Source organism: Salvelinus alpinus, chromosome 25 (assembly GCF_045679555.1).
Source record: "Salvelinus alpinus chromosome 25, SLU_Salpinus.1, whole genome shotgun sequence".
In the NCBI taxonomy this organism is placed as follows: Eukaryota; Metazoa; Chordata; class Actinopteri; order Salmoniformes; family Salmonidae; genus Salvelinus; species Salvelinus alpinus.
The window spans coordinates 33753777-33767231 of NC_092110.1; the positions used below are offsets into that span (position 1 = coordinate 33753777).

A 13455-nucleotide genomic window follows, 5' to 3' on the forward strand; every position below is an offset into this window, starting at 1 on the left:
TTTCATTATTTTAGGCTATCTGGTATTACTGCTTAAGCCTACACTTTAGGGCTTAACTGCATGCACGCCAAATAGCCTACACAGACAATAGTCAATAACTTTTTCTGCACGTTCCCAAAATCATTGACGTCAGTCCACAGAGGCAATAAGGACACTGTCGAAGTTTAATTCAATAAGACAAGCTGCAAAAGGAGAGTTGAAAATAAAGTGGAGGGAGGGCCAGAAAAGTAATGTTTGGAAAAGATCTGGAGTGGTATGTTATGTGTGATGATTGTGAGGCGCTATACTAATTCGACAGTAGATATCTCAGATAGGTGGAGTGAGGCCTAAGAGGGTTTTATAAATAAGCATGAACCAATGGGTCTTGCGACGGGTATACAGAGATGACCAGTTTACAGTGGAGTATAGAGTGCAGTGATGTGTCCTATAAGGAGCATTGGTGGCAAATCTGATGGCCGAATGGTAAAGAACATCTAGCCGCTCGAGAGAACCCTTACCTGCCAATCTATAAATTATGTCTCGGTAATCTAGCATGGGTAGAATGGCCATCTGGAACAGTACGGTCTGGGCGGCGGAGGTGGAAATCCTAGATGATGTTGGGATCCAGGATGTCATCCACAGGGACGCAACATTGTTCCAAACCTCCTCTGTGTGTCTGAACCACTTGTCTACCGCAGGAGCTTCGGTCTGGCTCAGAGTCCACGGAGCCAGGGCTTGCTGATATCTCAGGACGCAATGGAAGAGGGTCAGCCCGGTGGAGGTGTGAGGCAGTGAATTCTGGGCGTGCTCCGCCCAGGGAAGGAACCGGGCCCACTCCCCTTGCCAGTCCTGGCAATGGCTCCGAAAGAACTTCCCCAGCTCCTGGTTCATCCTTCCGGTACCCGGAAGTGAGGCTGACCATGACCCCCAGCTTCTCCATGAAGGCTTTCCATACCCGTGACGTGATTTGGGGGCCACGGTCGGAGACGATGTCCTCCGGGAAGGCCATAGTGACGGAAGACCTGCTGGAACAGTCCCTCACAGCGACCTGGAGAGTGGTAGGGAGACCAGAGAGAGGGGTAAAATGGCAGGATTTAGGGAATCTGTCCACAACAACCATAATAGTAGTGAAACCATCAGAAGAGGGGAGATCAGTGACGAAATCAATGGACAGATGAGACCAAGGCCACTGAGGCATGGGAAGGGGAAGGAGTTTCCCTGCTGGAGCATGCCAGGGAGATTTAGTTTGGGCACATAGTTGACGTAGTGGGCGACGTCCTGCACCAAGGTGGGCCACCAGTACTTTAGATTGAATAGTGCTGGTGAAAGCTGGGTGTCCAGCAACGAGAGATGTGTGCGCCCAGGTCAACAGCCGATACCTTATCCCAGTGGGAACGTAGGTGCACTCTGGAGGACAGGTAGCAGGCGCGGGTTCCTTCTCCAGAGCCTGGCGATCTACACTACCGGTCAAAAGTTTATTTTTACTATTTTCTACATTGTAGAATAATAGTAAAGACATCAAAACTATGAAATAATACATGTAGTAACCAAAAAAGTGTTAAACAAATCAAAATATATTTGAGACACCTGTATTTGGAGAGTTTCTCCCATTTGTCTTTTGGTACCCTTCCTCAGATCTGTGCCTTGACACAATCCTGTCTCTGAGCTCTACGGACAATCCCTTTGAACTCATGGCTTGGTTTTTGCTCTGACATGCACTGTCAACCCTGGGACCTTATCTAGAGAGGTGTGTGTGTGGTGGTTAATTTCTTTACAATCAAATGAGGAGAGACAAACCTATCACACAAGTCAGAGTTATAATTTTAAAAATCTTTAAGGGAGAAGGTCAATACAACACAAACATATAAAGTGAATCGATTGAGTGCTCTACGATAATGATGGCTGGTCGACGAATCACCCTCAGCTCAGGTACACCCCCTTCAGTCTACATGACAAACAACAGATGTATGGAATGGGTCACAAGGTTAAGATTTGCATGAAAGATACTTATAATTCACAGCAGACAGTATCTGCTGTAAAAACTGTTCTCATTGTGTAGAAACCAGGGTCTGGCCCCGAGCCATCTCTCCCTGGTACCTTACAGAACAGAAACATTAACTCATGCTCTGGAATGCGGTATCAACCAAAGACATCGTACATCTCCTGTCAGTGTGAAATCTCCCAGAGGCCCACTTTCAGTTCACATATACACAATAGAGTTATAAGAACCCTCTATTATGTTGCATAAAACAACCATTTGATGCAATTGCAGTATTATAACATAATCTTGCAATTTTGCTCTCACGTGACTTTCCAAATCATGTCCATTCAATTGATTTTACCGCAGGTGGACTCTCAAGGATGACGAATGGAAACAGTATGAACTTGAGCTTAATTTCGAGTATCATAGCAAAGGGTCTGAATACTTGTGTAAATAAGGTATTTCTTTGTTATTGTAATACATATGCAAACATTTCTAAAAACCTGTTCACGCTTTGTCATTATGTGGTATTGTGTGTAGATTGATGAGGGGGAAAAACTATTTAATACATTTTAGAATAAAGCTGTCACATAACAAAATGTGGAAAAAGTCAAGGGGCCTGACTCTGGCAGTCATGAATAATGAAATGTCCATTGGGGTGGATGCAGAGTAAAGATTGTTGAGGGGGTAGGGTGGAATGACCATAGGGGGAGCAGCAGCATGACAATTGAGTGAAATAAAAACAAACATTTTAATAAAAAATTTGTAATAATATACATATTAACAACTGCAACAGTGATGAATGTCATTGGGGTGGGGCAGAGTAAAGTCTGTTGGGAGTAGCGTGGGGGGGGGGGGGGAGCAGCAGGTAAGGTAAGTGAAAGTAGAGGGTGTGGGGGGAGTGCAAAGGGGAGCAGGTAGCTGACTAGTAGTGGCTATTCAGCAGCCTGATGGTCTGAGGGTAGAAACTATTGGCCAGTCTTTCAGTTTTTGCCATGATGCTCCTTTACTGCTCGCGTCTGAGTGATTGAATTGGGGAGAACGGTGCATAGCAGTGGTCCCTGAGGATCTTCTTGGCCTTCCTGTGACACCTGGTGTTGCAGTTGTCCTGTAGGGCAGGGAGTGTTAATCCAATGGCACGTTCGGCTGCACGTATCACCCTCTGAAGAGCCTTGGGGTCTGCGGCGGTAGAGTTGCCGTACCAGGCTGTGATGCAGCCCGACAGTATGCTCTTAATGGTGCTCCTGTAGAACACTGTGAGGGCCCTCGGGGACAGGCTGAATTTCTTCAGCATCCTGAGGTTGAAGAGTCGCTGTCGTGCCTTATTCACTATGACGTCCGTGTGGTTAGACCATTTCAGCTTCTCTGAGATGTGTACGCCGAGGAATTTTAAGTTATTGACCATCTCCACGGAGGCTCCATTGATGAGGGTGGGGCCATGTCCAGACTGATTTCTCCTGAAGTCTACTACCAGCTCCTTTGTTTTGCTAACGTTGAGGGAGAGGTTGTTTACCTGGCACCACCCCGTCAGAGTGCCTACCTCCTCCCTGTAGACTGTCTCGTCGTTGTTGGTGATCAGGCCTACTACTGTCATGTCGTCAGCGAACTTGATGATGGAGTTTGAACTGTGTGAGGCCAAGCAGTCGTGGATATACAGGGAATACAGAATTGGACTGAGGAAGCACCCTCGTGGGGCCCCCGTGTTGGGGATCAGTGTTGAGTATGTAATGTTGCCTACCTTCACCACTTCTGGGCAGCCCATCAGGAAGTCCGTGACCCAGTTGCATAGGGAGGAGTTCAGACCCAGGCTGTGAGCATTGTAATGACCTCAAAGGGCACTATGGTATTGAAGGCCAAGCTGTAGTCGATGAACAGCATCCTCACATACTGTATGCATTCCTTTTGTCCAGGTGGGTAAGGTAGGTGTGCAGTGCAATGGCGATTGCGTGTTCCATGGATCTGTCAGGGCGGTTGGTGAATTGGAGAGGGTCGAGTGTGTCGGGGAGGGAGGAGGGGATATTGTCTTTGACTAGTGAATGACTACTAGTCGGTAGTCATTCATTTCAGTTACTTTCACTTTCTTGTGCACATGGATGATAGTGCACATCTTGAAGCAGGTGGGCATAGAGACCTGAGCTAAGGAGAGATTGAAAATGTCAGAATTCACTCTGAGGGCATGGCTAGAGATGTCGTCTGTGCCGGCAGCCTTGTGAGGGTTAACATGTTTGAATGTCTTGCATACACCGGTAGGGTGTCGTTGGTTACCGTGATGTGGCTGTCTTTCTTTTTGTAATCCGTGATCGTTAGGAGCCCCTGCCACATGTCCGATCTGCTGAATTGCTCCTCCATTTTGTCACTATATTTGTGTTTTGCCATTTTGATCGATCTGCGTAAATCATATTTGTAATGTTTAACCAAACTATTGTCCCTGGTCACCTTGCCGTGTTTATAAGCAGCATGTCCATTTTTCAGTTTTCCTATAAGGCTGCTATCAATCCACGGTTTTTGATTCGGGTACGTCTTGAAAGACACTATCAGTATCCTGTCATCTATGCGTTTCTTTGATGAATCCGGTGACGGAGTCGGCCTGTTCATTGACATTTTCTCCAGAGGCTACCCAGAACTTATTCCAGTCCACTTGATCAAAAGTCTTGGAGCGTGAATTCTGATTGGTCGGACCAACACTGTACAGACCTGACCGCCGGAACTTCCCTCTTGAGTCTTTGTATTTACTTAAATATTACATGGTAAAATTATAATAAATAATAACCTATATGAACTTAGGGACTTAATAATAGTATGACGTACTAGTAATAGGGCCTACATAATAGAATAAAATGTCTTCAACTCAACTTCAGGAGTAAAAACAACAGGCGAGTGAAGCGACCGACCTTGACTTTAGTGCTTATTTATATTTTTATTTTGCTTTGAAATAAACAACACACACAAAAAAAATTGCGCTGCAAAAAAATTGAAATATATAAGCACTAAAGTCAACATCGGTTGCTTCACTCACCTGTCATCTCTAGTTGGCAGTTTTTGCTCTTGTTTTTAATACTAGTTGTTCCTGCCGACGCCCAGCACCTGGATCTAAATGCATTGCTGTGCACAGGGTTTCTCTTTCTTTTTTTGTCTACAACTCTACCTCGGCATGGTTGTCATCTCTGTCTATTATGTAGTCCCCCCACATGTCCTCCTACTCTTTCAGATACCCCCAACCTTGAAGCTTAAAGGATTGAGCAAAAGCTGGCCAAAAAACTAACCATCTAATTAGCATTTGACATTTTCAGCTAATCAGCTAATTCCATTAGACCTATTTCGTTACATTTCATGAGGACTCTTTAGTTACATTTCATTAGGCCTATTTAGTTACTAACTATATGCCTTACATTTTACCTCAAAAAAGAAAGGCCACATATTTACCTGCACAAACCAGCAGAAGACTAATACTGGTTATAGGAGAACTGAAACTAAGGAGACCGTTTTGAATAAGTTTCAGTATTTAATTAAATGAAAATTGCAATACAAGTGGCTTTAAAGACTGCCATTCCATCCAGACAGTTGTGTATGAAAATAATGTAAAGCTAAGCTATGACAGCGAGTTCATCTGAAAGAAAAACACACAGAACATGTATGCTCAGACCCATATCCAGGGCAATCATGGGTAAATGGTATCTCATTTGCATAGCTTCAATTTTTTACAGGCAACCCTTGCATCCACATCACTGACAAGTGCATCAATCAGTTGTTCTTTGTATTTATTGACCAGTTTCTTGCAGATGCCTTTGAGCTTCCCCAAGCTGCGACAAACAGAGTCCAGTATAGCAGCAATGTCATCCTGCAAGTAAAAATATAGAGCTATATCACAAACAGAATGTGTTAGTTTGTGTCATTGGTGACAAATTAATTTGCTTACATAACATTGTGAGAATTGCAGAGATATACAGTCGAAGTCAGAAATTTACATACACCTTAGCCAAATACAGTTTTTCTCAGTTTTTCACAATTCCTGACATTTAATCCAAGTAAAACTTCCCTGTCTTAGGTCAGTTAGGATCACCACCTTATTTTAAGAATGTGAAATGTCAGAATAATAGTAGAGAGAATTATTTCTTTCAGCTTTTATTTCTATCATAACATTCCCAGTGGGTCAGAAGTTTACATACACTCAATTAGTGTTTGGCAGCATTGCCTTTAAATTGTTTAACTTGGGTCAAACGTTTTGGGTAGCCTTCCACAAGCTTCCCACAATAAGTTGGGTGAATTTTGGCCCATTCCTCCTGACACAGCTGGTGTAACTGAGTCATTTTTTTAGGCCTCCTTGCTCACACGCTTTTTCAGTTCTGCCAACACATTTTCTATAGGATCGAGGTCAGGGCTTTGTGATGGCCACTGTCATTATTACCCTGTCATTATCACCATTCAGCTTGGCCTTGACCTTGTTGATGATGCCCTTACACGCAGAGCAGGGACCTGGGATAGCTTTGATCTGAGGGAGAGGGAGACATTTTAGGCTACAAAAATAACCAGGTATTTACTTAAATATGACATGGCAAAATTGTACCACCAAATAATGACATAAACCTTGATGCACGTTTCTTTCTTTCTTTCTTTGGGATTAATTAAAACAAGCATCACTAGGATTAGTCTGTTTCTGCTCTCTTGACATGTTTGACATGACAATGGGTTACAAGGAGTTGGGATTTTTTGTTACCACATGCATGTTACCACATGCAAACCCCAATTTATTTAGGCTACCCAGCTAGCACATAACATTCTGAAAACCATATATTTCATAGAGCTTGGTGAGAGTGTTATTGGCCTGTGTCGTTATTTTGCAAACAACCTTCCCACAACTTTCTGGGAAAGGTGCAGGATAGTGTCACGATCGTGTGGAGGAGAGACGGACCAAAACGCAGCATGTGGAAAATAAGCCATCTTCTTTTATTTTATACGAAGATGAACATGAAACGAACACTATACATAAACTAAACAAAACGACCGTGAAGCTATAAACGTTGTGCACACACACACACACACACACACACACACACACACACACACACACACACACACACACACACACACACACACACACACACACACACACACACACACACACACACACACACACACACACACACACACACACACACACACACACACACACACACACAGGCTACAAACGTTCAAACATAGACAATTACCCACAAACACCTAAAGCCTATGGCTACCTTAAATATGGCTCCCAATCAGAGACAACAATAACCAGCTGTCTCTGATTGAGAACCAAATCAGGCAACCATAGACTTTCCTAAACACCTACACTCAACCATAGACAATCCTAGACACATACACTCAACACAAACCCATACACTAAAACCAACACCCCCTTTACCATAATAAACACCCAAAACACAAACATACCCCATGTCACACCCTGACCTAACTAAAATAATAAAGAAAACAAAGAATACTAAGGCCAGGGCGTGACAGATAGTTGCTTCCCACAGACATCAAATCGGTGTCTATTCCACGTTGGTTCAACGTAATTTCATTGAAATGACATGGCTACAATGTTGATTCAACCAGTGTGTGCCCAGTGGGTTGGCTTTGGAACATTCTCAGCACATTTAAGGATTTTCACCAAAAAAAAACTATTTTCTTGGTATTTCATTACTTTAACATAAGGTTTCCTAAAAGTTCAAACATGGTTACATTTACATTTTTGTAATGTTCTAGGAACGTTCTCCAATTGGTTTGATATCGGGAATGTTCTCAAATAGTTCAGAGAACGTTAAGAAACACAGTTCTCCAACTCGCACGCCCCCACGCCTCCAACTCAATCATCAAGTTTGCAGACGACACTACAGTGGTAGGCTTGATTACCAACAACGACGAGGCGGCCTACAGGGAGGAGGTGAGGGCCCTCGAAGTGTGGTGTCAGGAAAATAACCTGGACTTCAGAAAACAGCACAGGGAGCACCCCCCTATCCACATCGACGGGACAGTAGCGGAGAGGGTAGAAAGTTCCTCGGCATACACATCACGGACAAACTGAAATGGTCCAACCACACAGACAGCGTGATGAAGAAGGCGCAGCAGTGCCTCTTCAACCTCAGGAGGCTGAAGAAATTCAGCTTGTCACCAAAAACACTCACAAACTTTTACAGATGCACAATCGAGAGCATCCTGTCGGGCTGTGTCACCGCCTGGTACGGCAACTGCTCCGCCCATAACCGTAAGGCTCTCCAGAGGGTAGTGAGGTCTGCACAACACATCCCGGGGGGCAAACTACCTGCCTTCCAGGACACCTACACCACCCGATGTCACAGGAAGGCCAAAAAGATCATCAAGGACAACATCCACCCGAGCCACTGCCTGTTCACCCCGCTATCATCCAGAAGGCGAGGTCAGTACAGGTGCATCAAAGCAGGGACAGAGAGACTGAAAAACAGCTTCTATCTCAAAACCATCAGACTGTTAAACAGCCACCACTAACATTGAGTGGCTGCTGCCATACATGTAAAAAATGTATAACTAGCCACTTTAAACAATGCCACTTTATATAATGTTTACATACCCTACATTACGCATCTCATATGTATATACTGTACTCGATACCATCTACTCCATCTTGCCTATGCCGTTCTGTACCATCACTCATTCATATATCTTTATGTACATATTATTCATCCCTTTACACTTGTGTGTGTGTATAAGGTAGTAGTTGTGGAATTGTTAGGTTAGATTACTTGTTGGTTATTACTGCATTGTCGGAACTAGAAGCACAAGCATTTCGCTACACTCGCATTAACATCTGCTAACCATGTGTATGTGACAAATACATTTAGATTTGATTTGATTTGATTTCTTCTGTGGGAATTTCAGTACTTCAGCATAAAGTTGTTTTCATGGTTCTATTTATTCATGTTCTCAAATCTTTCAGAGGATGTTAAGAAAACCATAAAAAACATAAACTTTAGTAACGTTCAGAGAACGTTCTAAGAATGTTATTTAAAAACATACATGCCGTGCTCAGCATGAACAAAACTCTCTCTATCCTCTGTCTTGTTATGTATGTTCACTGAGGCCAAACTCCCTGCCATCCAGGACCTCTTTACCAGGCGGTGTCAGAGGAAGGCCCTAAAAATTGTGAAAGACTGCAGCAATCCAAGTCATAAACTATTCATTATGCTACCCCACGGCAAGCAGTACCGGAGTGCCAAGTCTTTGTCCAAAAGGCACCTAACAGCTTCTACCCTCAGGCAATAAGACTGCTGAACAGTTAATCAAATGGCTACCCGGACAATTTAAATTGAACCCCTTTGTTATTTGTTTCTTGATCTAAATTGACTTCCTTGCACTGGCTCTATGCACACTCACTAGACTCAATCTACACACTCACAAATACTACACTGACACTCCAACACACTCATACGCTCACACACACACATGCATATTGACGACACATAGACACAATCCCACATACACTGCTGCTACTCTGTTTATTATATATCCTGATTGCCTAGTCACTTTTACCCCTACCTACATGTACATACTAAATTACCTCAACTACCTCGTACCCCTGATCATTGACTTGGTACTGGTACTTAGTACCTTGTAAATAGCCTCGTTATTGTTTTAATTGAGTTACAATTTCCTTTTGTATTCATCAAATATTTGTGTTACTTTTGAACTCTGCACTGTTGGAATGGGCTTGTAAGTAAACATTTCACTGTAAAGTATTCGATGCATGTGACAAACAGGATTTAATTTTTCTTATTATAATCTTATTGAGTGCTTGTTTCCTTTGAAATTGAGTCTATTTTAATAGATGAAAATGTACAGATTTGAATGTTTAAACTAAACATGGCATGCTAGCTCCATCCTGGTGGCTCAGTGGACTAATTCCATGGAAAGAAATGCCGTGTTACAATAAAAAAATACATGTTTTTGCATAATTATTGCATAAGGAATTTCCATGTGTCCTATCTGTGCTTGGAGTTCAAAGAAATAAGCTAGCAGTATTATTAAAAGTCTTATTGTCACGACTTCCGCCGAAGTTGACTCCCCTGCCTGTTCGGGCGGTGCTCGGCGGTCGTCGTCACCGTCCTACTAGCCGCCACCGATCCCTTTTTCGTTTGTCTGTTTGTTTTGTCTTATTAGTTGCACCTGTTTTTTGTTTCGTAATGAGCTTCCCTATAATTAGGAGTTTGACCCGCCCTTGTTTTGTGCGGGATTGTTTTTGTTACGTGTGTGTATTTTGGGTGTTTGGCAAGTGTTGTTCTTTACGCCCTGGATGTTCGGGCTTATTCAGTTTTTCCTTAAGAATAAATATAAGGAATATTTTTTCCCAAGCGGCTCTCTCTCTCTCTGCGTCTGGTTCTTTCGCCAACCTAGTCCCGCGTGACACTTATTGAAACATTTTGTGAAAAACCTCAAAATAACATAGAATTTTCCTTCTCAAAGCATTAATATAACCTCCCAGAAAAACATTAAAGGAACCAGAATAAAACGTTCTTAGAACCTCCCTGCAACCTAAAAATAAACATTCACAGAACAGACAATGTTCTGTTTTACTGGTCAGGAAAAATATGGCTTCTTTCCCACATCCAATGTTAAACCAAAAACATACGTTCCCACACCTTCCAACAAACCAAATGTGCTAGCTGGGTATTGTGTAGGGCAGTGTTTCACAACTACAGTCCTTGAGTATCCCCAATAGTACAAATTATTTTGTAGACCCGGACAAGCATATCTGATTCAACTTATTAACTAGTCATCAAACTGAATCAGGTGTTTTTGTCCGGGGCGGTACTCACTAATACAATAGAATGAAAAGTCTCCAACTCTACCGCGGCATGGTTGTCATCTCTTTCCATTAGGTAGTTCCCCCACATGTCCTCCTCCTCTCTCAGACTCCCCCCACCTTGAGACTTGAAGGACTGAGCAAAGGCTACCCCCCCCCCCGCCAAAACAAGAGGATTATATTAGCATTGTCATTTTATGATATTTTTGAAAAGCAGTGAATTCTTTACAATAGCTACATTTGGATTCAATCACTTTTTGACAGCACCACTTTTTGAATTGAACGATTCCTTCGGTATTTGTCTATTGTAGAAGTGCTCAGGAAGTGACTTTTTAGACCTGAATGCCCAAACATTAAACAGATAAAGGTGTTCAACGTTTACATGTTTTGCATCCCCCTCCATACCATCAGACATCCATGTCTTCATCACTGGGAAATATTCAATGGTTGAGATTATAAAGCTTACAATAAGGGCAGTCAAATATTTTATCATTTCTGGGGATAAAAATATATATATATTATCTTTTAATATGAATGATCTAAAATGCGTAAACTTCCATTTTTTTCATGTTCACAGATGTAGTTTAGACCCTATTTTACATCATCTAAGGTATTTGTGTTGTGCCATCCATCGGTTGAGACACATCATGCTCTTGTGGATACGGTGGATATTATGTTTTGGCTGATAAATGCACTAAAATATGAATCAAATTGAAATGTTCAAATGGTACCAGAAAGATGGTTGGAGGTCCACACATCAGAGAATGTTGACTTGAATGGGAATATCTGTTGTTTTAAATTATACTGTCAATCCTCCATAGGAAACCTATTGAAATCATAAAAGATACCAGAATAGACATGACCATTTAAGTTGACCTTAGGCGGCGGGTGGACCAGCGGTCATCTTTGTGGTAGGAATTAGAAGTAAAAATTTCAATTCAATTAAAATGTCAATGGTTTACCATCTAAATTGCAGTGGTCTGAAGGGATAGATCCATTTTATGAATTATATTTTCTATGATTGAAATGACACCTATACTGTATTCAGAAGCATGTTGTGTCTCAACCGATGGTGAGCACAACACAAAAAGCTCAGATATGAGAAAGGGTCTAAGCTACAACATATGTAAATATGAAAATAATCAGAGTTGAAGCGTTTTTAGATCATTGACGTTAACGGTTTTCAAAATGACAATTATTTATTTAAAAAATATTCAAGACATAATAAAATACTGTAGTTTGACAACACTTTGTAAGCTTTTGAATTATATCAAACTGAACAGTTTATCTTCTCCAGTGATGAAGACATGGATGTCTCATGGTATGGTGGGGTATGCAAAATAGGTACACTTTGAGCACCTTTGTCTCCTGAATGTTTTGGCACTCAGGGCCAAAATGTTACTTTCTGACCACTTCTTCCATGGGCAAACATGTATGGAATTAAAACGTACTTACCCTAAAGCTGGATTTCAATATTTAATTTTCCTGACTTTTCACCCATATTTTACAAAAGAAGACCCATATATTTACCTGCACAAACCAGCAGAAGACCAATATTGACGACCCTCATCTTCTTCTCAGTCAAAAGGTAGAAATGGATAATAAAGCAACTGTTGTAAGCCAGTGTAGTTAACTTGGTCCTGGTTGGAGAGCACAGAACGTCTGCTCTTTTCTACCCATTGACTCTGGCTTGATTGGTTGCCGTTGCAGAGGGGAAGGAGCGTGGTTAGCAAGGTTGAGGGATTGGATCTGAGCCCGGGTAAGGGGGGTGGGGGGGGCAATGTTGTCGTTTAAGATATTTTATACATGTGTATTGAACCACACACTCTTCAAAGCGAAGGTCAGAAAGCTGACTTCCTTTTTCGCTAGCAATACCACAAATAATTGCCCAAATAAAGGAAACACCAACATAAAGTGTCTTAATACACCGTTGGTCTACCACCAGCCAGAACAGCCTCAATTCACCTTGGCTTAGATTCTACAAGTTTCTGAAACTCTATTAGAAGGATGCATCTCCTTTCTTCCACAATAATTTCCATAATTTGGTGTTATGTTGATGGTGGTGGAAAACGCTGTCTCAGGCACCGCTCCAGAATCACCCATAAGTGTTTAATTGTGTTGAGATCTGGTGACTGAGACGACCATGGCATATGGTTTACATTATTTTCATGCTCATCAAACCATTCAGTGACCACTCTTGCCCTGTGGATAGGGGCATTGTCATCCTATGGGGGTGTAGCCATGGTAGCCAAAATAATGGCCTGCCTAGCATTGTTATACATGACTCTAAGCATGATGGGATGTTAATTGCTTAATTAACTCAAGAACCATGTGTGGAAGCACCTGCTTCCAATATTCTTGTATCTATCCCTCATTTACTCAAGTGTTTCCATTATTTTGGCAGTTGAAATGCTGTAAATGCTACATCCTGACTTGTGGCAATTCAGTGTGCAGCCTAAAACTCTCACAACCTAGAGCCACCACATTTTCTAAATGTGAACACAATTGGCAAGACCACTTACATTTTATATGATAGAAGTGCTCTCCTAACCATGCTAATGCATGACATTGAAATTAAATTGAATGCTGCAGGGATTTGAATCTGAAATTAGCTGACCACAATGCCTCTCCCCAATGTTTCAAGGTTTAATGTCACGTATAAAAGTGCAAAAGTGAAATGCCT

The 13455-nt window shown here is 42.1% G+C and overlaps 1 protein-coding gene across 2 annotated transcripts; it reads right to left on the reverse strand.

Annotated features, from left to right (window-relative positions):
* Positions 1 to 5449: 5449 nt before the first annotated feature.
* LOC139553843 (antimicrobial peptide NK-lysin-like) lies at positions 5450 to 12482 on the reverse strand. Of its 2 annotated transcripts, none has more exons than XM_071366575.1 (4): positions 12303 to 12482; positions 10786 to 10919; positions 6366 to 6449; positions 5450 to 5798 (listed from the first exon to the last, which is right to left on the reverse strand). In XM_071366575.1, the coding sequence occupies exons 1-4, from the start codon at positions 12340 to 12342 to the stop codon at positions 5637 to 5639; spliced, it is 420 nt and encodes a 139-aa protein (XP_071222676.1). In that variant the 5' UTR covers positions 12343 to 12482; the 3' UTR covers positions 5450 to 5636. The 2 variants fall into 2 exon arrangements, with proteins under 2 accessions (XP_071222676.1, XP_071222677.1); XM_071366576.1 differs by having other exon boundaries at positions 10819 to 10919; positions 12303 to 12470.
* Positions 12483 to 13455: the final 973 nt, after the last annotated feature.